General features: G+C 40.2%; 1 protein-coding gene across 2 annotated transcripts in view; it reads left to right on the plus strand.

The window, feature by feature from the left end:
* tenm3 (teneurin transmembrane protein 3) overlaps positions 1–27417 on the plus strand; it is a 366938-nt gene that overhangs the window by 87556 nt on the left and 251965 nt on the right. For both annotated transcript variants that reach the window (XM_041784623.1, XM_041784625.1), the window contains exon 2: positions 4897–5088. In XM_041784623.1, the coding sequence (XP_041640557.1) occupies positions 4905–5088 (184 nt within the window). In that variant the 5' untranslated portion in view covers positions 4897–4904. The remainder of the gene's footprint in view (positions 1–4896; positions 5089–27417) is intronic.

The following is a 27417-nucleotide window of genomic DNA, read 5'->3' on the forward strand; positions in this document are numbered from 1 at the left end:
TGATAGTCTCAGCTGCTACTTACAGGTTTTACGTCTACTAAACCCCATTAGTGAACTTCATAGATTAATGCTGTTAGATGCTCTGCAGTTATTGTAGGTTATAATAGAAAGTAGCACAGATGTTGCCATCAGATATTGTGCTAACATGATGAAAAATGTTTTCCTTTACAGCTCCAAAACATTGTTTGAAAGTCAAAGCTGACGGTGAGAGTACTATCGCTAAGTACTCGCCAATGCTAGCTTTGGCCCTACCCCAAACTGTTGCCACAAAGTTGGAAGCATAGCATTGTCCAAAATGTCTTGGTATGCTGAAGTATTAAGATTGGCCTTCACTGGTCTAGCCCAAACCCTAAAAAAAAACAGCCCCATAACCATTATCCCTCCTTCACCAAACTTCACAGTCAGACAGGTAAAGGCCCATTTATACCCCCATTACGTACAAAAATGTATACGTCGTTTTCAAACAATGTTACCGTCACTGCTCACATACTTCCATGCATCCTTTACGTTGGCATGGGTGTTAACCAATACATCCACCGGGGGGGACAGCCCAGAGTCAAAAGTTTATAACAACAAACTTAAAAACAAACATGGCGACTGTGGAGGAGGTATTGATAATGTACCTCTTGCATAAAAGACAAAAAAGGAGGCAGCATTGTAGGAGGCCAACTCGCATAACTTTTCCTCAGAAAGTTCCGTAATTGTTATTTCTTCTTCGTGTCCCACTAGAGCTACGTATCGGGTAGTGACAGCAACACTGCCCCCACAGTTTCTGGTGGTACTGCTCCATTTGGCCCATGTCCGTAAGCTTTATGGACGGAGCACGGACAGAAGGCTCCCTCCGCATCCAGATTCATATTTAACGTTGAGCATAAATGGGCCTCAACGCTCTCCCAATGTCAGTGCTCTTTACACCACTCCATGCAACACCTGGCATTGAACTTGGGGATGTGAGGCTTGCAGCTGCTCAGCCACGGAAAGCTATCCCATAATGCAGTGCATGTTTGAAATCAGAGTAAACAAGCATGGTTGACTAATTTTCCACCCCCAGCTAAACATAAAGCAAAGATGTCAGAGCATTTTGGGTTTCTACAAACACCAGAAAGTTGAGAGTAGGACCTGAGTCATGCAATATGCAAGCTGCAAAAAAAACAAGGTAAAATACTGCAGCAACACAACCAACTTTTAACTACACAACACACCATCCTAATCGGCAGCTAGCTACAACATCTAGGCTCACCACACAGGGGGAGTGTTTCAATCGTCCCGACCAGCAAGTCAAAATATTTATCCACTCCTAAAAGGACCTTGAAGATCACTTGTGCTTTTATGCCTTATTGATAAAGACTGGTACCCCCATATCATATTTGATCAAGGATTCAGGCAGCTGCTTAAAGGGTGTGAGTCACAATTCCCACTTACAGACTCATTATATAAAAGTCAATTGTTAGATTGTATGGAGATGTAAATAAGACTTTCCTGCAAATACAAGCGGATTTATAGTCAAGGGAAAAGAAAACTATTTTTGTTGTATCACAAGAAGGGAAGGGAGGCAACACAGAGAGCCATTTAAGTTCTAAAAATTAAACAATATTTCAATTTGCATTTCTTAATAGCTCGGGGAGTAAAAGCAGAAAATTTTAATTTACTTCTAGGTTGTCTAGGGAGATGAATTTTAAGTGTTTAAAGTTGGAGGAGCCTTTGCTTTTATTCTCCTCAGTAAAGATAAGCTGTCTTAAGCCTGGTACACGTCAGACAATCTTACCTGATGTTTTCAGAGTGAGGCTCCACACATTGCTCTTCTTCAAACCCACCTGTCATTGGTTTGGGGCAGGGACAGGCTGTAATGTATGCAATGTAACTGTGATTTTTAAAAAAAATCAGATCTGGGCGTTAGAGTTATAAACCAACAAGCTCCACCACTGGAAAACCACAACAGTTCCTGCTTGGCTCAGGTTACTTGATGCTCTGACAGACATAAGTCCTGCTCCTCCCAACCACTTTGTATGGGAGGTTTCCAGATGGATGTGAAATGTAACCCATGCAGTGGGTATTTCAAACAGTCCGTCTGGTGTGTCAGGATTACGCAACTTTAAAGTGGACATCTGACTCCTCTCGCTGTTAGTTGGATTGTGGTATGTTTTCCAGGGAAATTTGTATAAACAGTTGTGTTGTTGCCACAACTCAGGAAGTTGCTTCACCATTTCGGGCTTTCTGTTTACAGTCATTGCCATGGCTGTGTTTGTTGTGCATCCTCCTTCAGTCAGCTTGCTTCCTAACTGGCTATTGCTCCATTCCGGTTGGCAATCCTGCTCACGCCCACTCTGCTGTCCTTGGTGTTCAACAGAATCTAAAGTTGGAGCTGCTCTGATCGTCCTTCCAGCAGATCAGAGAGGGAACAATCCCTCTTAAAGCATCACGCACCAGAAAATCTAGCAAGATAATCTTTGAAGCCATCAGATCAGTGTTACTGAATGTGTGGCTCTTTTGTGATTAATTGTGGATCTTTAATGTCTAAATTTGAAATATTATTCCCCCAGAAACCTCAGAAAAGGGAAACTTTGACCTAAGAAGTTAATCATATTAATCAGGTTGTTTCCCAGACTTATACAGAAGGCTTTAACTGTCAAACATGATTGTCCCATTGTTGCCCCTTTCCACCATTTTTCACCACTTTTCGTCCATTTTACGCTACCTTTTGCCATTAAGTACCCCTGTTTTCCATTTTTTGCCCATTTTTGCCACTTCTGTCCCATTTTTGCCCCTTTCCACCATTTTTTCACCACTTTTTGCCCATTTAAGCTACCCTTTGCAATTAAAAACCACTTGTTTCCTATTTTTGCAACTTCTTTTAGCCACTTTTATCCAATTTTTTTCACTTTTCACCATTTTTCTGCCCATTTCAGCTACCTTTTGCTATTAAATACCACTTTTTTTTCTTATTTTTCAACATTTTTGCCACTCTTGACACCTTTTTGCTCATTTTAGTCACTTTTCTCTCATTTCTTTGCCCCGTTTTTGCCAGTTAGGACCATTTTGGCCCATTTAACTTATTTTTATTGCTACTTGAAACCATTTTTGCAACTTTTCACCACTTACATTGTGGCTCTTGCAAAGGTATTTTTCAACAATTTGGCTCTTTGGTTGAGCAGGGTTGTGTAACACTGAGTCAGATAATGAGGCCTTTGCTTTTTTTAGTCAGAATGGGGAAATCTGATCTAAATCTGCATAATTATCTGCAATGAAATGTGTAAGACATGGTTATCATCCATAATCAGTGTGGTACATATCATACCAACTGGTTGCGGGAAATATCCAACCCTGTTGCACATTGTGTTTCATTAAAAACTGCACCATCAACTACTGGTCTGGTGTTTATTTAAGAGCATTTTTACACATCTAAATCACGACAGTTGTTATTAAAAATCATCTAAACATGGAGTAATTCCATATCCAGAGGAAAGTATGTGATTTTATTCACAAGGTGACTTATAGAAGTGATGTTGTTTTTCCTATCTGAAAGATAATGCCAGATATTATGTGTTTTCAAGTGAAGGGCAGTGTGAAAGAGTTCAGTGTGGCATTCTTCGCTGCAGCTTTACCAAACTAAATTGCAATTCTTTTCCTGCAAATGACCTAACATTGATTTTTGTATTTCAATTTCTCCCTGCTTGCTTGCAAATGTGTAAGCTCAAGAGATTTAGATGGAGTCCTAACACATTTTTATCTGTAAAGCCAGCCACCACAGAGAGAGCTGTTAATGCAATGTGTTTCTCTCTCATTCCTTTGCTTTTCAACGGCTAATTTCTTTCTTTTGTAGCTGCACATTTGTATGGAATGCAAGGCTGGTCAGAGTTATCTGTCTGAGCAAAACACACACAAAACCTCCCAAACAGAACACACATATATGTAGAGAGAAAGAGAGCCATTTAGCATTCAGAAGTCACTAAATGCCAAGGTTACCACATCGATACACAATTGATTTTGCCTCCTCTGCTGGTGAGTTTGGTCTCACAGACGCACAACAAATACTCACACTGTTCAGCAAATCAGACCAAGTTCTTCTTCATTCACAAATCAGCAGCGGTGAAGATGCAATGTGGGAGTTAATCGAGTTCTGTCCTTGTGGAGAGTGAAGGGAAGCAGCTGGGAGGGATGAGGAGGAAGGTCCGTGACAGTCTGCACAGAAAGAGGGGCAGCGGCAGTGTTTTACGGAGCACTGTTTGGGAACAATGACACTGGATGTTGTACATGAGTGGATGGAGCTATCACGGTAAATTAAAGGCTTCAGGCTATGCATTTTGGGCATCATCACTTTGCTTTTATTCAGCCAGAAGAGAGCATTTTGGGCGAGAGGCTGTAGCTGGAAAGGAGTGAGTGATTAGCAAATGCCAAGAATCACAGTTAGACAGTCTGTGCCCAAGGCTAATTCTTTAGCAGGCTAATTAACTTGTTAACCACACTATTTCACTGGGAATATGATTTATTTGTTGTAATAGCTGGGTTTATTTACTGGTCTTAGACTTGCAGGCTGGAAGGCTTCTCTTTTGAGAGTGAGTGGCAGGAGAACAGCATGGACCAACTTTCAGTCTGTACAGCTGAAGAGAGAAAAATGAGCTACTAGGGAGTAAACATGTTGATTTTGTCTGTAAAGTCAGACGGGTTAAGTCACCACTGGACACTCGGAGAATTGCAGTTTTTTGTTTTGTTATTTGTCACATTTTACGTTTCTAACTGGCGCTGACCAATGAAGCGTCACACATCACATCACTGAACATCCTCACTCAGTCATTTATTTTTATTTTACGCTTTTGTTTGCTGTGGTTGTGACTTTTATCCATTCTCTACATTCATCATTCCTTTTTGTTTCTTTTTTTTGGTTCTGTTCTTTTATAGGTTCTCCAATGCCCTCCCCCTCCTGTCCATCATCTGTCATTGACCAATCACATCCACAATCAGCCAATCCTCATGACAACCCGTTGTTAGGCGACGTGGCTGAGCCTGAGTCAGAGGAGGAGGAGGAGGAGGAGGAGGAGGAAGAAGAGCGAGAGGAGTATGCAGCCCGATTGTACTTACCTGTAACTCATGGTAAAGGGACTTTGATTTGATTCATTAGAGCAGGGGTGTCAAACTCAAGGCCCGGGGGCCAAATCTGGCCCGTGGTACAGTTACACCCGGTCCAAAAGATTATATCATATTTTTATTACAACTGGCCCACCAGTATGACGTCACAATGTAACTTTTTAACTCTTTTGGTTTGAAGTATCCTTAATTCATCAAAATTTAAAAAAAAAAAAAGGGAAAATAATTAGTTAAAAAGTCAAGAATGTGGGAAAATTAAACTAATTTGTGTTTTAATTTAATATTTTCAATTTTGCATCTCACAATTACAACTTATACTTCTGATTTTGGCTTTTTATTTCATATTTAGACCTTTCAATTCATAAATTTGACCTTTTTTATTTTAAGCCATATTTTGACCTTTTAAATTTATGATTTTGAATTTTATCTCACTTTTTGACCTTTTCAACTCCTAACTTAGACTTGAACCTTTAAAAATGTGACCTTTAAAACTCAAAATTAAAAATTTAAAACTCATGATTTTGACTTATATCTCTTATTTTTACCTTCTAACTCATGATTTCAAATTTTATCTCATATGATAACCTTTTAAACACATTATTTTTCCTTTTATCTCTTATTACCTCACATTTTTCCATTTATACTCAGAATTTCAGGTTGTATCTCAAACTTGGACATTTTAAACCCATGACTTCACATCTCAGCTTATACTTTGACCTTTAAAATGCCTGATTTTTAATTTTATCCCATATTTTAACCTATAAAACTTGTGATTTCAAATTTCTATTTCACATATTTGCCTTTAAAAAAATTTATTTTGACTTTTAATATTGTGTTTCAACCTGTTTAACTAATAAGTTTGACTTTCGATATCAGATTTTGAGCCTTTAAATTTCTAATTTTGACATTTTTAAATCTCAAAATCATGTTTCATCAGTGCTAATTTTTTTTTTTTTTTTGTTCCATATTTCATTACTGCTGAAAATAAGGTTGACAGTTTAGGGTTAAATTTCGACCCTGTTACGCTCTCTGGTTGGACCTGAATTCAGAATCCGGCCCCTGCTATGAATGAGTTTGACATCCCTGCATTAGAGACTAAGTATTCTTAAAGTGTTATCTGAGCCGGATTTGACTGATGAACTGAGTCAATATTTGTCTTTTTATAAGAAGCCCTGCTCTCTGACATTCGTATTTCATACATTTTTGCTTTCAAATTTAAAATACTGAATGAAATTTGGCACAGAATCTGACCTTTCTAAGCTTTATCCCATAAAAAAGATTTTTTATTCCACCAGTCAAATCCTGGTCGTTTGTTAAAGCCTGTATGTTTCCTCTGGATATTTTTGTCTGCCTTTATTTGGATTTGACTGTCATACAGGAGATCAGGGTGATTGGGGGGTTTTGTTGGAAAATCTCATTTCTTCTACACTCCCTCCCTCCCTCCTGGGAACTATTTTTATGTTTAAATCTGAGCATACAGCTGCTGCTGCACTTTGTAGATTGTGGTCTCTGGATTAGATTTTGGCTCATGTTTGCTCATATTTCTTCTCAGCTAGGCTGGACAGGTGGTCTTTGGTAATTGATATGTAGCAAGACGGACCTAATCATGCAGGTCAAGTGATTCAACAAAGCTCGCTCTACGCTAACTCATCTCCGAGTGTCTCTCTGGCTGTTACACGTTACAGATTGTGGATATTTGTCATGTTGAAGTCACTCTTAACACTTGGCGAGGGTTGCAGTCTGGCGGCCTGAACTTGTGATGACTTCCAGCGGTTGTCCTCGATATATCAGTCGTCCTCTGTGGGAGTTGGGCCGACCTTCTCCATCTCTGTCATGCTTCCTCGCGGCCGTTCTTAATCTCTGGTTTGCTTTCCAGACACCCCCTTCTTTTAATGTCTGTTTCTCCTTCTTATCGCACAGAACCCTTAAACTTTATCTTCTCTCAGAGATGTCTGACAGATATAAACACGAAAAGGACAATTAGGGATTGAGAGTCCAGGGAAAGGTCAGCAATCTATGAACTAAAAGAAGAAAATGTTTCTCGAACAGTGCTCTCAGACACAGTTTGTACAGAATGTGGGGCTGGAAAAACTTACGCAAAGCTTTTTGAAAGTAGAATAATGGGAAATTGAAAACATCTGTTGAAAATTGACATGTTTTGGCTGCTGTAGCTATGAGGGGAATATAACAGCCACTCTTATACTTGAAAGCTTTGATCACTGCTCTATGCGTCTACCTAAAATTGTAGGTTTCTTTTTGTTCTTTTAATATGCCATGGTTATATCATATTGGACTGCAAAAAAGCTGCAACAAAAGGCAAGCTGGTGCCAAAAAAAGTGGGACAAAGTTGCATAAAACTAGAGCCAATGATGTCTGTTAGTACCAAGGCCCAAAAACTCACCTTTAACCAGTAAAAGACAGCAAGGTTTGGTTCGATGTAGCCACTACTCTCAGTGCTTGTTAAGAGCCTTGCAACAGTAAATGTGCTCCAACACTGGAGTCTGCAGGACATAAAAGCAAGAACGACCTTTTCTTAATCTGTGCAGAAAAAGGACAATCAGCTCTTGGTAAAAATGTCTTCTTTTGGCTGCAGCACTTTAGACTCCTGACATTTCACAGTGAAAATTACAGCCCCACGTATTTTTAGCTTTTATTAGATCAGGCAACCGGATAAAAGGAGTGAGGGGAAAGTCTGCTGAAAGTCCTACAGTGTGGTCATCTTTAATGATCAATACTTTAGTAGAGTTAAAGCCGTGTATTTTAAATCACTAACACCAATTATTTTGGTCTCTCTTGACACAAATTAAAGGCGGCCTTACACCTAATGACTTTTCTTTGATTTCAAAGTCGCAGAAAAATTTCCAAAGTCAGAGTAAAATCACGGAAGGCTGCAGTCAGATCTCTGTACCTGTGTGTTTGTGTGCTAGGCTGACATGACAGGTACGGTAAACAGCCACTGGGATTTTCAAAGTAAAAGCCTGATGAGTTTGTTTCTGTGGTGAGACAACCCATGTTTTCATACAGTACTTTTATTCTGGAATGTTTCTGGGATAGATCCTCTATTGTTGCAGTAACATGCAAAGTCAATTCAGTGCTTAACTTTCCTTTCATTTCTACTCTAAATGATTTAAAACATCAAAATTTTAAAATATATTATCTTAAATGTGCTCTCCATCTCCTTCAACATCTTGTTCTCTGCTCAAAAATGTTTTTTATTGTTAATTTCCACCAGATGCATGATGGGAAATAGTCTCAAAAGGAACTGTATTCTAGTCTTGTAGTTAGTGACCTACAGTCTCTGCAGAATCTGAGACTAAAAAATCAACAGCTTGCCAACAAATAGTCTGTAGATGTGAGAGGGTCTCAGGTTTAAAAGTTTTAGCAAAATCTTTAAGTTGTGAGGCCGGCATTTGCTCCTTATTGTTAGCAATGTATGAAAACATTGCCAACATATTTATGCAATTAAGACGGTGGAGAAGCACATAAATACTCCTGCGCAATGGCCGGCACGGTGCTGGCACCTCTCTAGAATCAAACATGCAGCACTGGTTGTAATGTGTATGTGTTTAAAAACACTCTAGCTCTCCTTCCTGGGTGTAGATCAGTGGTGAGTAGATGGTTTTTTTTTTGTTTGTTTTTTTTTAAGTTTAGGCACTTTATGATACTGTCTTTTGTATGGTGGGCATTGTATTGAATTATTAAATTACATTATCAGCAACCTTTCTTGCAGAGTAACTCTTGAATAGTGCAGATGACATGTTTTATTTGTGTTATAAGATTGAATTCACCAAATTTAGACAGCTGCCATTTTTGATTCCCGTCCAACCAAAAGAGCTAATTTGACCAGAATTCGGCTGATTCAGCATCCTCCCTGACGGCCATCATCCCTAATCCTATACTGCTCTGCACATGGCAAATGTTAGGCTGCAAGCGGAGGGTGAAACCAAAGTCTGGCAAATTGAGCCACTGGGGCCGACGGTTCAGATCTGATCCGAGACCTGTTTGCCTGCGGAGATTGACTCGCACCAGATGCAGAGTAACGTTTCCTGGCTGATGACCCAAGATCAGTCATCTTATGGAGAGATCTGTGATAGGAAACAGACTCTGGTGATGTGAAGAAAGGAACTAAGACAACCACAATTAGAGTCAGACTGCATCAGGGCGGAGGGCATGAAAGGGAGAAGAGAGGAGGGAGGAGATCTGGAAGGAAGGAGAGTGAGAAAAAGAGAGACAGCTGCACGGAGTGATGGGAATCAGGAGACAGACAGACGTCTCCTCGTATATACATTGCCATCTAAATGTAATCAGAAACAGCTCTAAAGTGGGTAAAGGTTGTGCATACGTGTGAGTGTTTGTGCAGATGTGTGTGGTCCTCCTCCCCTAAAGTAGTCCCAGCCCCGACCGAACCGACCAATGTTCAGCCAAACATCTAAAATATCACTCTCACCACTTCCTGCACTTAAGCTTTTTTTCTCTGCTCACTTATTTTGCTCTGAAGCAAAATATCAGACGTCTTTAGTTCAGATTGTGGTGCACAAAAAGACATAAATGCAAATGCAGTTAAAAAAAAAAGTCGGTTGTTTACAGCAGGAAGGAGCTCAGCAGGGAGAATGGGAGAGAGAGAATGTGAGAACGGGGAGAGAATCCAGGATTTTCTTTTTTCCCTTCTCCTCCTAAAAGCATATTTTTATTGGCTGTTGGAAGCGTCAAAGACGGTGTGAAAAAACATTTGTTCAATCCAAAAAGGCATTTGTGAGAGTTGTCTCACTGCCTTACATGGAAAATGTGTTTCAGGATGGAAGCCACGAAAAAGATATTCTGCAACAGGAAAAATAATAATAAACACGCTTAGAGTGATGTTCACGCAGCCGTTATGATGGACAGATGACGGAGTTTATACTTGCTGCTACAACAAAACCGTCTGTTTGACCCCACGGCTGTGCGTTTTCTTCCCATGGACGTGAGTTTCACTCTTTTTTTTCTGCATTTAGTTGAAAGAAAAGTTTTGTTTTCTTTGTCTTGTATGGTTTTTGGTTTGTTTTGTGAACTTTGCTACACTGACTGCTAAGAAAGGGAAGAATTTTAATGCTTACCCCAACTTAAATGACAGTTGGTCACAAAATATGAAGGAAATACCCAGGAACATGGCTTTACTCTGCAGCTTTGAATTAAACTGTAAAAACAACCATTTGACAGACTCAGATTGTTATCAACTTGTTAAAATCATTTAAGATATAACTCATGTCTGATGAAGAGCTGTTAACTTAGTTAGATTTCCAACCACGGCCCGTCAGTGAAGTGCTTTTTATTAAAAGAGAACATGATGTGTTGTAGACTGTGCTCTGCTGTGCTAAACCAACATTTATGTTAACCCTTTGGGCGCCACAGTTTTTTCAAGAAGTATTCAGTTTTGATATCAAATTTTCAAAAGGCAGAAGCTTGAAAGTGGTTAGAGCTAAAGGCATACTGTAAATGAGAAAAAGCTTCAGTACGACCCAAAATTTGTGATGGAAGTAAATTCACTAATCTAATTTGCATATTCTGATGTCACCAGGTGGCCTCCACTGCGACGGCTTCTACCAAATCTGCCCCTACCTCCACTGTGCTTTTTATTCCGCTACCTCCGTCAAAATTCCTCACTGTGGCTGGGGTGGGAGTAATCAGCGAATCCCGATGAGGGGACGTGGTGGGGGTTTCAGGGGTGGTCAATACACGACGTCGTAAAACTGCCGTGCGTCTGTGAGCAGCCACCGCGAGTCTCTGCTGTGCCATTCTAATGATGCTATCCACACCTGCGTAGCTATAATTTGGCTGACATTCCAAGATCTTTAGAGATTAAAGGTCACATATTTTACCCTTTAAGACAAGTTTATATTGGTCTCAGAGGTCCCCAAAGCATGTCTGTGAAGTTTGTTGCTGAAAAAACACTCCAGTATTGGATATTTGCACGTCTAAAAACGCCCCTGTTTCAGCCCTGCTCAGAACAAGCTGTTTCTTTGTCTGTGGCTTTAAATGTTAATGAGCTGTCTGACTCCGCCCCTCTCAGGAAATGGATTTTGCTTAATGGATTTGGCTGAGAGGAGGATCAGGAGTGGAGGATGGAACTTTCTTCCAAGCAGGGAGGGCCAACTGAACCTGGGGGCGGGGCTAACTCCCCACATGACATCATGAGGGGAAAATCTAAGAAGGGCTTGTTTCAGCACACATTTTCTGAAATGTGAACAAAGGGAGGGGGCGAGGGAACAGAGTTTTCTGACTCTTGGGGTGATTGTGGACAGGCCAGGGGCAAATTTTTTGTAAAACAAGCCTGAAAAAGTGAGTTTTGCATATATGACTTTTAAATCCACTCTAGTTACTCCAATACTGGACGTCTTTTTGTCCATTCATAATACAGTTTTCAATCGTTCCGGCAGTTAGCTAGGTAGTCCACCACCATTCCATCTGTTTAAATCCCAGAATGCATTATAATCCATTTTTCAATTGTTCCGGCAGTTAGCTGGGTAGTCCACCACGATTTTGTCTGTTTAAATCCCAGAAGGCATTGTGACTGGGCTGTGACAACCAGTGGCAGGCTGTTCCATTGTTACATCATGCTTTGCTGCACAGCGCATGTGCACAGACTTAGAAACTTAGGAAGAGAGTCTGAATGAGTCATAATAGAGAGAAAGAGACACAGAGAGGCCGTGACGTGTTCTGAAGAGTCTCTGCAGGCAGGAAGTGCTTTAAATATTGACTCGAATTCAAAAAAGTGCAGGGACTCATTAATAAAAATATGTATATTTTGAAGACCTTGGTCTAAAGAAGATGGGTGAAGAAGTTTGCAAAAATAACTTAGTCATTAATGTTTAGTGTTTTTAATACAAAAGTCATTTAGTTTTAATTTCTTTTTTTTCTTTTTTCTCTAGTGTCCCATGTTTTTTTTAATTCCACTGGCATTACTGTGGCACACATATTCTTTAAGCCCAGGTCGTCTTGAGAAACCAGATGTTTAGAGCTTGACTGTGCACACAGGGTTGCAGTTTAACAAGCTTTCTAAGACAAAAAGTCCAGATAAGCCACAAAAATAGCTTAGAGCTCAGAGGATTAACAGCAAAAATATTGCAACACGACATTATGTGATTTATGTTGTCAGCGTCAGCTATGACAGTTGAAATTTAGTAGTTTCAGTAGTGATGATAATAAAAGTAACACAACTTAAAGTAATTCAATACTAAGAGAAAATGGCCGTCAAATTTCAGGCTTGTTTTTACCCAAATGGGAGTGTGGTCACTCTGGACAGCAGGAAGTGACGTCGCACTGTTCCAGACTTTAAACAGAGGCGTTCAGTCCATGTCAGCTTTTTACTCTTTTGCCTGAATGTGTCACTACATTTGGGACACAAAGGCAGCTTAAGATTGTTTTATTTTCTATTTGAATTGTTTACACAGTCATTAACAGCACAAAACGTTGGCATTTCATCACTTCCTGCCCCCTGTCTGGAGTTCTCCACTGTGATGTAATCTTATCTGCAGGACCTCAAATGCCTGTTCAGAAAACACGGCTGGAATTTATTGTTTTACAAATATTATCCTGCTGAACTTTGCATGGTAACATGCTGCAGGCCTTTATTGACATGTGTGATATTCTCATAGACAGGTGGTGTTACTTTGAGAGGTTTGCAGGAGAAATAGAAGCTGTGAAGAATGATCTGTCCATCTAAAGGCATCTGTCGAGTGTTGGCCCTATCGCCAGATGTTTTTGCTGTAACGGCAGCATCATATTTGTTGTTATAGCAACAGCAGCACTAACCTCTTCAGCTTCTACTGCTGGTCATGTTTCTACCATAAAATTTAAATACATAATTGTTTCACTCCAGCTGTCGGTGATATACAGTGGCTGTGTAAATTCTTAAATCGCCACCTTTATTTACCTCAAAACAGAAAATGAAAACGGACGACAGGTGTTTGACATGAGAGGCCCCTCGGGTAATCGTCTTTGCCTTTCATGATTCACCTTTAATGAGTGTGTAAGAGAGAGAGAGAGAGAGAGAGAGAAAGAGAGGAGCTCTTTAAATGAGCTCAGTAACACAGAGTCTGCAGAGAGCAGTGTTGAGCCGAATGTCGCCTCCAAACAGACGGCTCTGAGATGAGTGTCTCACTTTCACAACTTTCTTTGTTTACAGTGGTGGGCTGAGCAGTGATGGGACACACGCTGTATTATTTTATTCACACTGCTGCCTCAGGCTAACTCTCCCTCACTTATTCTCCTTGTAGTCAGCAGCTCGGCTCTGTGTCTGTGCAAGTGTGTGAGGGACAAAATGCAGATTCATTTTGACACAAAAAACTGGAACATGCAGCATAAACAAACCTGATAAATTATTGTTGATGGTGGCAGATCATCACTGACGCTCAGAGAGAAACAGAGGGGTAGTCTCACATAAGACATTCTGTTTCTCTTGCCTTAAAGGTCAAATACGTCAAATTTTTTTTCCCAGAGTGTCTAACTTAATTTTGAAAAGGACTCATCTGGTTGGTCCTAAATGGTGTTCCCAGGCCAGCACATGCAATTTAACAGATCTAGGTAAGAGGTAATCATGCAGCCCCTCCAGTGCAATGTAGAACACAAGAACATGTGCTTGAATCGACAACAATATTACAGTCTGCATGAGTCAACATGAAGGCTTTTTGTAGGTGCATGTAGAAACGATGCAAACAGATAAAAGAAATATGGTCCAGGTTTGTTAAAACTAGGGGTGGGAATCACTAGTGACCCCACGATATTACGATATTATCAAAATACTTGGGTCATGATTCGGTATTATTGCGATTTTAAACATTTTGCAATACAGTGAGTATTGTGATACCATATATTGCGATTTCTACCATTTTTCCAACTGTTTAGCTGGTTTAGCATTAGTCTTGCCCTCATGTTTCCATGTAGCACTCTTACAAACCTCACTGTTTATCTGTGCAAGTTCCTTTCACTTATTTATTTTAAGATTATACAAACATTTACAGGAAAAAACAGAGTCGGAGGTGGGGGTGGAATAATCGTTCATTAATGTAATCGAGGTAAAAAGTTTAATTATCATGATTTTGATTTTTGCCATAATCGCCCAGCCCTAGTCATGTCCATCTCATTTGAGCCCTGCTTGCATTCCTAATGTCCTTCCCCTGGTGCTGCCATGTTTGTTGTACTGATTTTCTCCTGCTGTATGACTTTGACCTCTGCTGACCTCACTGGACAAACAATTGATGTAATTTTTCCATTATCAAAAACTTCAGTTCATATTAGCAGCTACTTTGAAAAAAATTGATACTTGGTGGATGAGACAATATGATATATCACCAGGCAAAATATTGCGATACTATGCTGTATCGATCCCCCCCCACCCCACCCCTAGTTAACCCTTTAAGTGCCAAAGTCGCAAAATTGCGACACGCAACATTGCTGAATTAAACAGGCTACAGCTGCAAATATGGTGCCTAATGTTGTTACTACTTTACACCAGGAGATGGCGGACATGAGTAACTTCAATCCCAGCAGCATTTGTGGGTGTGTTTCTATTCAAAGTTTTAGAGAGAGAGAGTTTTGAAAGATCCACCCCTGGTCCAGGAGACGAGGCAACTGTAGTTGGTTGTAGTTGGAGTGTAAGGGAGAGAAAGAGAGCGAATTGTAGCGAGAATACTCACAATGCCGGGAGGAATAGAGGAATATTCACCCTCTGACATGACGTTCAGTTGTCCGGTGGGACCATGGGTGAGACTGAGACTGAGTCTGTGAGCACCGACAGCGCACCCGTGCGCCATGATAGTCCACAAGCGGCACATACCGAGGCCAATGCTTTGCTCCATCATGGCCGTGGAGGAAGGGGGCATAGTGGGGGTGGCCAGGTGGTCAAAACACGGCTAATAGTGACGGGGTTAGGGAATGAAAAACACTGTGGCGGTAGGGGCAGCCATGTTAGAAGGCGTGGGAGAAAATGCACAGCCAGTGGCGGTGGAGGCCACCTGGTGATGTCGGAATATGCAAATTAGATGAGTGAATTTACTCCCATCACAAACTTTGGGTCACACTGAAGATTTTTCTCATTTACAGTATGCCTTTATCTCTAACCACTTTGAAGCTACAGCCTTTTGAAATCTTGAAATCAAAATTGAATATTTTTTTGAAAAACTCTGGCGCCTAAAGAGTTAAGACTGTTGCTGTACTACAGCCTCATCCAAGCGTAGTGCTGCAACAGCAGAAGCCATTGCTATCACCTAACAATGCAACTAAACCCTACCTGTTGCCACCACCTTGTTCTCCTCAAATCGCACTGATTGTTCAGACCTGGCACAAACCTTAGATTTGCCTGACACAGAATCTGGATAGTTCACTCACTTTGCAATACTCTGATGACCTCTGATAGTTTCAACAGTTTTCAAAGGCAGAAAAGTTCTGTCTTTTTAAAGTTGTATCAGGAAAACTTGTTGATGATCTTGTGATGATCTATGATTATAATCTAGTGTCAGCTTAGACAATTAAATAAAAACCTATATCACAATTGCAAAAGCTCTCTTTGATTGGAAACCTTTAAAAACAACAATTGTACCATTTTTCACTCATAGACTTTAATCATGGGACCATTTCTGTTCATGACAACAACAATGAGCTGAAGGCGATGTTAACTAAAGATGAACAATGTAGCATTGATTCAACCATAAAGGAGTTAGAAACAAAACAACTTCAGTGGGTTTCTTTTAAAAAGTATTGGCTGTGTTAATTGTTTAAACCCAGCAGTGGCTTTTTGTTTTAAGACAGGTGAACAAAGACGTTTTAATGACTTCTCACTCCGCATCACAAACAGTTTCTCTTTTTCCCCCTTGAGAGTGAAAAGACGCCAAAACCCTTCCACAGTCCAGCCTTTAGGTGCCTCAAAGACGCCAAGGCTATCAACGGCGAGCGGAAAAAGCAGCAGAAAAAAAGGCGAGTTTCTTTGTAAACGGCTGGTTGACGCCAAGGGTTATTGACAACGTCTATACTGAATGTAAAAGGGGGGTGTGTGGGAGGGAGGTGGGCGGGGGGGAGAAACACGGATAACACTTAGTGCTTTTTACTTTGGGACCAAGGCAATTCTCCTCAACACCAGAACGAATCAATGATCCACTGAATGAGAGGGAGGGAGGAAAAGAGGGAGACAGAGACATATTTTCTTCAACAGCAGACCTGATCAATGATGGCGACAGGAAGACGTGGAGAGGGAAAATAATGAAAAGAAAAAGAGCTCTCTAGAAGAGACGGAGTCGATGAAAGATGGATAAGAAGAGAGGGAGGTCAAACTGCAAAAAGAGATATTTATAACGAATTAGAGGAGTGGAAAGTCAATCATTGATCAGGCTAATGAAGCTCAGGATGGTGGCCGCGCACGCACACGTGCAGAGAGGCGACAGAAACGGCTCACGTCTGAGACTGATTGCAGAATGGAGTCGCTTAAGTGTATCAAAATGTTGTAGCAGACTCCACACGCAGAGACGGCCAGACAGAGAGAGAGAGAAAGATGAAAAGGAGTGTGAGGAAGGTAGAGTTTGTGTGTACGTGCCTGACAGCGAGAGCAACATCAGTTACGTGTGGAGGAAAATTTGAGCAAATATGAAGGCCATATTTTCAAACATGAAGCTGGTTTCACTATTCTTTATGATTAAAATGACTTTGATGTGCCTGTGACAGATTTTGTATTTGTCATATTTGTGCAGGTAGTCTTACGACGAATGTCAGAGTGGAAAAAAGAGGCAGTCACCCCAGTCCATTCAGGGTTAATGATACAAACAAACAACTAACAATGAAGAGGAAGAAGCAGACACAACAGAAAAGAAGAGTAGCCTGACATTGCAAGACAACATGGTGGATCTATGACCCACCTTTGACTCTGTGGTCACCTTCACACCAGAGCGGTTTGGTCTGCTTTAAGGCAGGAAGTGGTATAACGCCTAATGATTTATACGTGTGATTTAATGTGTTCCAAAACACATCAGTACCTCACTCAGCATCTGTGTCACCATTACAACACATTGTAGTCCTTCACTCTTATTCCGGCTCACCTTTTCCTTCAGTACTGATTCATTTATCTCATGTAAAGAACATGCTGGCTGCTAGCTCCCATGTGAACACCAAATCAAAAGCAGAAATCCCAAATGGCAACAAATGGGTGTGGCTCTATCGTCTGTTTGCCAAAAAAGGTGGTGGTTTTTGTACGTTGTCTTCTCTGTTTGTTTGGGACCTTAGCGCCACAAAGGAATAACTGTGTATTGTCGTTCAGATGGTTTGGTTCATTTGACCAAGAGCAGTGTGAAAGCAAACCAAAAGCCATGAATGTGCAACAATATAACAATCAGCCCCCAAACCGACACAAACAAAGTCCCCCAGATTATCAGGTGTGAAAAAAAAAACCTTAAGCAAACACTGGGGAAAACCGCAAGCTTACAAAGCAGATGATCGACCAGATTCCATGTCTGTCACCTGGCAAATCCATCTTGCAAAGCTTAAATCTGAAACCACTCCAGATCAGAGAATAGACTGATATATATATTATATATATATACTATATATACTATATATAATATATATATATATATATATATATATATACTATATATAATATAAAATATATATAATAGACTGATCAGTGTCATTCAAGGAGAATGATGCAGTAGGAACCAGTGTTAATTTTATCGATTAAAACTATGACTAAAAATGTTCGTCAACAGCCTTTTTTTTCATGACAAAAACTAGACTAAGATTAACAAATATAGATCTGTGATGACTAAAACTGACAAAACTAAGTTTAGTTTTCATCAAGATGTCTAAAACTATACTAAAATGTAATGTAGTTTGGACATAAATAAAGACTAAAATGTGAGGACTTTTTTTGACTAAAACTAGACTAAAACTAAAAAGGGTAGAAATGACTAAAATGTGACTTAAAAAAGACAATCTAAAGGCTAAAACTCAAATGAAAAATAGCTGCCACAATTAACACTGGTAGGAACACACAGGGTTAACTTGTACTGGAGGCTGGTAGTAATGCCTTTTGCTGGAGTAGCAATTAGCTTGAATGTAGCTAAAGTATAGTGGCAGTTTGATAACTTAAAGAAGAGCGCAGGACCACACTGATAGCTTTTACTTGGCAGACAAGATGTTTTCACTTGTCCTGATTTTGCAATAGTTACAGGTGTGTTTTGGTTGTACTGTAAGCTTGTTTATATACATTTGCTGCTAGCAGTTATCTTGGATGTAAATGTAGGAGTAAAGTGGTTAAATGTGAGACCAGTGTTGGTTTCTTACTGACTCTAAGCCAGTAATCTCTCTGTGAATACAGCTATAGTCTACTCCTCGTTACAGATTTCTCACATATTTTGTTGGCAGAGGTGTCAGAAGTATTCACATTCATTACTCAGTTAGAAGTATAGATACTAGGGTTTAAAAAGACTTCTGCAGAAGTTTAAGTATCAACTCAAGCTTTTTATTCAAGTAAAAATATATAAGTACTGGTTTCAAAACTACTTAAAGTATAAAAGTAAAAGTAAAGTAAAGGGGAAACAATTCCATTAGGACAAAAGCTTTGGCTGCTCCACAGGAGTCAATTCCATTCTAACCATTCCATTTCATTATACTTTCCATTCCATTCTACTATTCCATTCTATTCTACCATTTCATTCAATTCTACCATTCCATTTTATTCCACCATTCCATTCCATTATACTTTCCATTCCATTCTATTCTACCATTTCATTCTACCATTCCATTCTATTCCATTCTACCATTTCATTCCATTATACATTCCATTCCATTCTATTTCATTCTACCATAGGGCATTACTCCACCTCCCCAAAAAACATTTTTCTAAAGGCCAGAATGACTACAATGTTATATTAAAGTGTTAATGTTAAAAATTTGGGATGCACCTGTTTCAGCTACATTTATGCCCATTGAAAATGAACTCATTTTAGTACAATGCAAATACATTCAAGAACCATATATGTGTACTACCAACCTCCTCACTGGTGCTTGGTTGGGACATTTCGCTCCAGTTCTCTTGAGTCTCTGCCACCGACATCTTCGTACTAGGCTACATACGTCTGCTATTTCCTTGATGGAGTGTGACGTGAATTGTGTCATATTCAAAGGTGCAATGGGCTGTGAAAAACCAATAGGGTGTCAGAATGGTTTTATGTTTATACTTCTCATTCAACCACAATCAAATTCACTCTATCCAGATGGTGCGATTTATCTGGATAGTTTTTGGGTTTTTTATTTGGGGTTTTTTTGAACAATGCCAAGCTGGAATGAAAACAAGCTGAAATGAAATACAAGTAACAAGGCTATTTTTAAAATGTAAAGAGTAGAAAGTACAGATAATTGTGGGAAAATGTGAGGAGTAGAAGTAAAAAGTAGGCTGAAAAATAATTACTCCAGTAAAGTATAGATACCCAAAATTTCTACTTAACTAAGGTAATGAAATGTTTGTACTTAGTTTCTTGACACCTCTGTTTGTTGGCATATTAAGTATGGTTAAAAGTTCAGATCCAACTCAGGTAACCTGGTTTAAATAACACATGAAATATGTGTGTGAAAGATGCCAGGTTTTCACAAATCCAGTCACAAGGTGGGTTTATTTTCCCGTTTGGCATATGAAGTCTTTCCTATCATTCCTTAGATAGTCATCGTTTTTATGTTTAACTCACTAGCCATTGGGTTTTACTGTTAAACTGCCCAGTTTCCATATTTTCAACTCTTAAAATCACTAACTCCTTTTTAGTTTACTGCCATTCATTTTAATTGAGCGTTTCACCCAGAAAAGAGACCGATCCAGCACCATTTGGGCAGTGTCCGCATGGATTGCTCTTATCAATTATAAACCAGCTCATTCTAGTGCAGCTGTTCAGGTTTTTGGCAACTCCTTAACAGAGATTTTTAGCCGGTAACGTGAAGCTAACATCTGCTGCTGCAAGGTAGGGAAGTTAATTAAAAAATACCATAGACCAATCAAACATAAATGGAGACTGTGTCCCTTCTGTATTCTTGATGTATTTTCCATGTGTAAGTCTGTTTTTTAAAGCGATTTTCTTCATCAGATCCATTTATACCTACCTCACTCCAGGATGATGTTGGCCTTGTTTCCGCTATGTGGATTAGTGGGTTAAAACCACAGACTGGGTCCACGGACGCCAATTTACACACATATGCTGAATAAGCAGAGAGCTAGCGTATGCTATACACTGGAAAAGTATAAAACCAGCTTTGTAATCTTAACCATTAAGACACTGAACACGTCTGTTAAAAATATAAAGCCTGAGCCAGAATAAATGGAACCTGGGCCAGTGTTTAATTATGTTATTTTCACTTCTTCTCAATAGATTTGGACTTGATGTTCCCCAGAAGAATTGATTTCTGAAATAAGCCCGTCAGTCAGACTAGATATCGACTAACAATTGTGTGCAGAGCTTTTGGTCGACTGTCTGGAAAAACACAACCTCGCTGCTGCGGATAAAATAGGTCAAAACAAATCTGACACCACACCAGTCGGCGCGTTTGTCAGTGTGTACGATAAATCTGACTTTTCTTATCACACAATTTACTCCCTAAGTGTTCAAGAAAACAAGTGGAGACCTTGTTGTCAAAGCAGAAAAAGCTCTTTGATGCTGTGGTTGTTGTAAACAAGAAAAAGTCCTGACTCATTTATTGGAAGCAGAAAGGAGTCTGGGTGTGCAAAGGGCATGTTTCTATTCATCACAGTCAGTGTGAAAGTTGTACAAGCAGTCCTGTTTTTCCTTTCACCCACAGCACAGCTTTCTCCTATAATCCAGACCATAGCTGAACCTTATAAAGACTTTTTTTAACAGCTCTGCCGCCTCTACATTTAGGCAGAGTATAGTCTACAGTGATTAAAGGTCACCTTCTTTGAAGAAAAGCAATCACAAGTTGATGTGAGCTATTTGAGACACAACTAGTGAGTAGCGTTCCTTCATTTTTCAAATCAGTCTTCTTTGTTCTTTTTTTCTGCTCTGGCTGAAAACATTTGGCATCATGGCCCAATGCCGCCCCCACAGTTACCGGTGGTATTACAATGCTTGGTTTGGGTCCATAAGCTGAGAGAACGTGCCAAAGTACAGACAAAATGGAAGCAGAGTATTTACAGAAAATTTTGTTTGTATTTGTTGGCATTTCAAATAGAGCATCAGTGAGCTACCCTTGCACAGCACATGGGTTGTCCAGATTCCACGTCTATCATCAGGCAGACCCATCTTGCAGAGCTTCAGTCTGAAATTATTGTCCCAGGTCTGATCAATTATTCGAGGCAAATTAAGCTAAAGGTTGGGTGTAGTTGTACCAGGAGAGTTTGGTGATGGCTGCTACCATTGTAGCAACATTGATGCAACTGTCTGTCGAGCTCAGGTTACAATTGGAGCGGTACATGCCTGCTGACTCGTTATGTCTTGTCGCTTTGACTGGTCCGTAATGGATATAACAGACAAAATATTTGTCCAATCACCTTCCAAGAACAGTTTTTGAAAGGTCCTGCACTCCCAAATGCTTTTTATGAATGTTTACCAGGTGAATGTGAAACATATCCCGTGCAATGGAAACAAGAAAAAGTCTATCTGGCATGCCAGGTTATAAATGAGCCTTAAAGATAAGTAGAAGACACTAGCTGGAGAGGACAGACCAGTGATTGATGAATTTCATCATCTAAAACTATGACTTAAAATTTTTTTTCATCCCAGAGACTAAAAAGAGACTAAAATGTTAGTGCTGGGCTATTGGTCATTCAAAATTCATGATATTTATTCTCTGTCTGTATCATAAGTTCATCCAGGAACACCCTGGTCATACATTTAACCCTTTTATTGGAAAATGTAAATACAGTTTACTTAGTGGAGTAGGCTCTGCCCAAAATAAGCTCTGGGTTAGCCAAGCAGCATGCTTTGACTATCCAGGTAGCACATGGCTAGAAACCCCCATATGGATAAATACATTAAGGAAAGTGCTTATTGAATACAATGAAATTGCAACAAGGGGGTGAAACAACCTTTATGCTATAAAGGAGGAGGCTGGGGTGGAGGAGATGAAGCTTTATGCTATAAAGGAGGAGGCTGGGGTGGAGGAGATGAAGCTTTATGCTATAAAGAAGGAGGCTGGGGTGGAGGAGGTGAAGCTTTATGCTATAAAGGAGGAGGCTGGGGTGGAGGAGGTGAAGCTTTATGCTATAAAGGAGGAGGCTGGGGTGGAGGAGGTGAAGCTTTATGCTATAAAGGAGGAGGCTGGGGAGGAGGTGAAGCTTTATGCTATAAAGGAGGAGGCTGGGGTGGAGGAGATGAAGCTTTATGCTATAAAGGAGGAGGCTGGGGTGGAGGAGATGAAGCTTTATGCTATAAAGAAGGAGGCTGGGGTGGAGGAGGTGAAGCTTTATGCTATAAAGGAGGAGGCTGGGGTGGAGGAGGTGAAGCTTTATGCTATAAAGGAGGAGGCTGGGGTGGAGGAGGTGAAGCTTTATGCTATAAAGGAGGAGGCTGGGGAGGAGGTGAAGCTTTATGCTATAAAGGAGGAGGCTGGGGTGGAGGAAGTGAAGCTTTGCCAGCAGCAGCTGCAGCGTGGTGCATCATCAATATTGCAAGCAGGTATTACTGACAAGCATGTTATAGTTAAATACACAGCTGTGTTGAGAAACAGAGCTTTGATTGGCTGTGGGAGCTTAGGGGTGATAATTGGAATCTGGTGGCTGTCAGCTGATCACGACTGGGCATATAACTATTATGTCCGGCATGAACTACCATTAGACTTCATTAAACTATGGCTGTCAGACAACCAAAATTACTAATTGTGATTAATCTCAGAATTTCTGTGGTTAATCAGATCCTTCTTATGGAATTTTAAAAGGCCACTATTTTGCATTCAAAACTTTTTGTGTCATTTTGCACTTTTCTGCTGTCTAGTCCTTCATCTCCATGTCCCTGCTCCAGGCGAGCATGCAGACAGGAGTCCCCATACTGGAGAACATAGGTGAATCCCAAATGTACAAAACCCTTACTTGCTGCTCTGTCATTGGCAATGCTCTTGTTACAATGTTTGCTTAAACCTTTCTGCTGAAAGCTTCAATAAATGCAGGGTTTTTATGAACGCACCCAGTCCAGCAGTTTTCATGGAGTGAAAGGACTTGGAGCTGTTAGCGGTGTTCTTATATTTCAGTTCACTGGCAGTACATTACATCTGTTACTCAGCCCAGGAAAGCAAATTTGATTTTGTGTTTTTTGGGGAGCAAAAAAGGGGAATGTCTTGAAAATATGATAACAGACAGAGGACAACAGTACAAAAAACCTCTTGGTGGCTGAGAGGACAGAAAAGGATGGAAATCAGATGAACGAGGTAAAGGAGTAACAGTAGATGAAGACTCAGTGGCTTAGAGGAACACAGTCTTCCATATTAACAACTTGGCGAGAGAGGGAGGAAGAGAATGAAGAGAAAGAGAGAGAGCGAGAGAGAGACAGGGGCACAGAGAGCTGACTTGGCAGGAGAAAATGAATGAGAGAATGAGGGCGAGAGACAGAGAGGGAGAGGAGGGTGGACGAAGGGTCAGTGCTCTGCAGCTACAATAAGGCGAGAGAGAGAGAGAAAGGTGCAGGACTGATGAGAGGCTCTGAAAAGGCTGCAGCTGCCGATACTAAAAAAAACGAGTGGAGGAGGAGGAGGTCAGCAGAAGAGGATGGAGGTAGTGGGAGGGAGGTGATGGGGAAAAAAACACACATGAAGAGAGTGAGAAAGAAAAATGGAAATCGAGCCATGCCAGAGAAGATGAGAGGTAGTTTCTAGTAGTCTCTGTCCAAATCAATGCAGGGAGACAATAGGAAAAGGTATTGATGCTTTCTTCTGTCTCATTCTTTATCTCTTTGTTACAATAACTCCTGGGCTGAATTGTATCCGTAAGTCTTTTCCCTGTCTCTGCCTCTCCTTTGTCGTCAGAATAAGCTTTATCGGAACAAGTATTTCTTCGAAGAGAACCATCCAAAAGGATTGTTGGGCAATTCAGGGACTATTTCAAAAACCCTTCCTGTTGGAGCAAAAAAAGACTCAGAAGATGTGAGATGGGTTTATGTCGTAAGGTGTTAAAAAAGTTGCAGAATAGCAAAACCCACATGAACAAAGACACCAAACTCTGAGTGAAGTATTTCACAACTCCATGCTTGACAAAAAAATACACGTTATTGATAAGTTTCAATGATTAGGATTATTAATCTTTCAGGTATCTTTATATTAAGATGTTTATTGCTTTTATTCTCTAAATTTAGTAACCATCATTGAGATGAAGAATCTAATTTACAATGGCCAAGATGGCCAGCAGGACAATATCAAAGACACAGAAACAAAAATCTGAGCAGTTTCAACCACAGAACATCCAAATCCTGAGTCACAGAGCACAGGGTCATCAGTCTGAACATCTACAGCCTCATGCATCTTCCTCCAATTCCTTCAGTCTACTTTAAAGACAGTTTTAGACCACCTCCAAGACAAGCACTTTCCTGCAGAAGATTCTAGGCTGCAGGAGCAGCATATCAAAAGCCCTTTTTACCCATCTCAGGACAGACTTTTGGAACAGATTGCAAAAGTAAATTTTGTGACTGAGTCACAGAGTGATGCCTGTCACTTCCAGCACTGTTCACATGAAAGAAAAAAAAAATCACACAAGTATGATGGAAGAAATGAAGTAAAGCCTGAATAAGGATGTGCCAAGGATTTAGCCTGAGTGGTCAAAGAAGGCCAGTCAACTCAGTCATACAGAATGCAATGATGAGTTAAGGACTTTAGATTTGCTATAAACCTCAGTGCGTCATGAAACACAGTATCTAAAGCTTTAAGGCATTGCGAAGATGCATGCATGCACAGAACATCATAATCAGTCAGAGGCATAAAAGTGGCGGAATCAAAACTTTTCTTTGCAGCAAAGGAAAAACAAGGCTTATTTCTGAAGTAAAAGCCCACAACACAACTTTGACTCCTTTAAAAGTTGCTCAATATGAAGCTCAAAGGGATACTTCAACGTTTTGGCAAATTCACCCATTGCCATAATCCCTATAGTCTTAGTAAAAGGTTTGTTTCCTTTAGTTGTCAGTGCCAGCTATTTTTTGATCTGGGGGGCTGATATGCCAGCTGCTCAGCTAACACTATGGAGACTTCCGGTATTTCCGGCTTTCCCTCATCAAGCTCATCAAATACTCCAAAACGCTCTTGTGGACAAGTTGTGACCTGCACATTCACCACGCTTTGAAATAATAAACTACAATTATGTAACATTACGACACATGAAGCAAATACTCCAAACTACTTTCTTAAGTAAACCACTGGGCAGAGTGACACAGTGTGTGCCTCAGGCAGTGCCGTAGTTACTTGGTTTCACCAGGAGTATCATTGGCTGGACGTAGCAGAAACAGCTTCATCTCAAGTTTTATTGACGGAAGTACCTTCACTAAATGTGCGCTTTTGAAATCACTCCACCCAGCAGCCATGCCTGGAGTGTAGTTCCGGCTTTGCATTTGCCTCTAAAACAACTTTGTCTTGTATTGTTCCATGATTATCTCACAGCGTGGTGAATGTGCAGGTCACAACTTGTCCATGAGAGCGTTTTGGAGTTGTTGAATTGTGTATTTGATGAGTTTGATGGGGGAAATACCGTAGGTCTCCATAGCGTTAGCTGAGCAGCTGGCATATCAGCCCCCCACATCTAAGAAAACAGCTTGCACCTACAACTAAAGGAAATGAACCTATTACTAAGACTATAGAGATTATGGCAATGGGTGAATGTGCCAAAATGTTGAAGTATCCCTTTAAAGGTCACATATTTTACCTTTTTAAGACGTGTTTATATTGGTCTCAGATCTATTTTTTTTTTAATTAATTGCAGCAACAGCAGAAAACATAAATATCTCACACAGGTAGGATGTAACAAAAGTGAAGAGCGTGGCCAAGGCTGTCAATGGCGTTGTTGAATCTGAGGTGACATCAATGAACTGCTCCTATTCTGCAGCACTGAAGTCATCAACTTGTGTTGCTCAGCCTTGCCTTGCCGTGCCCTCTCTATCATGACCTTGCGCCCCCCTGAGGGAGCCCACAGCCCACTTTGGGAACCACTGTGTGAGGTAAAGGTAGATTAAAATAAGTGATATGAGATATTTCTGACTTTAAATTGGACAAATACCTTTGCAAAAATTGGAGTTTTTGCAGTGGATTTGGCCAGCAATCTTTTATTCTAAACAAAGAAGTTATCACAGTCAGTGTGGCTGAATTTATTACTCTAATCAAAGATTTTTTCTTAAGTTTCTATCTGTGGTGCTAATATACTGTGGACTGTGAAGCCTGGCCTTATTTTAAACACTGACATTCCAGTTCCTCTTAAGGAATCTTATTATGTTTGATCTTAATTCACAAAAGCCTAATTGTAGACTGTGTGGACTCATAAGCTCACAATCTATGGATAACGCCTATTCATGTTTATACTGAATAAACTGCTCTGACTTTACTCTTGAGTCAAGCAGTTTTTTTTTCTGAAGGGGGAAGGGATTTTAACATTTTAATTGCTCATTTACATGTTTAATCTGATATTTAAGCCTAAGAGGAAATAAAAAGGTGTATTTTTCAGTTGAAAAAGAGTGTTTTCATTCATTTAAGTCCCCTACCCTTCACTGCTGGATGTAGATAATCAGAGACGACTGACAGAGATAATCCTGATTTTCTGCTTTTTCTATATGCACCTCATGGCTCATTAGATGAGCATGTAATCCTGCTGTCAACAAAGAAAAAACAGTATTGAGATCAGAATCAAAGCAGAAACTCTATGAAACAGTAGTCTGTGAAAGAGATACAGCTTTGGAAAAGTCTTTAAAAGAAGTAGAGTACAGCAGCAGCAGCAGTAAATAACGGAGAGGTGGCTGTTTCTGGATTGTGTTGAGAACTTTATTACCCATAAATCCCAGGCAGTGGTGTGAATAAAGTGAAGGTCTATAGCTCAGAGTGCGAGGAAGTCATAGAAGAGGGCTTCAGCTGTTATTGTTCCAGCTGTCTTTAGAGGGATTCTCTCCCACATTTCTGCAGAGGAGATACGGTTACATTTCATTCCTGAACACAACAAAGTGTAATCTCTTCCAAAGGTGACCTCTGTGCTATTTTTCTCCTGCATGTGGTGAGTCATTATCAGCTACAAACAGCACCGATATTTCACTCACTTTGAGTCGAAGAGACAATAACTTTCAGTGGGTCCCCTCTACTCCAACACTGTTGTGTTTCAGTATATCAGGGTGATAATCACACCGGGACTTGAAGGTACAATAG

The sequence above is a fragment of the Cheilinus undulatus genome, linkage group 4, assembly GCF_018320785.1.
Source record: "Cheilinus undulatus linkage group 4, ASM1832078v1, whole genome shotgun sequence".
NCBI lineage: Eukaryota > Metazoa > Chordata > Actinopteri > Labriformes > Labridae > Cheilinus > Cheilinus undulatus.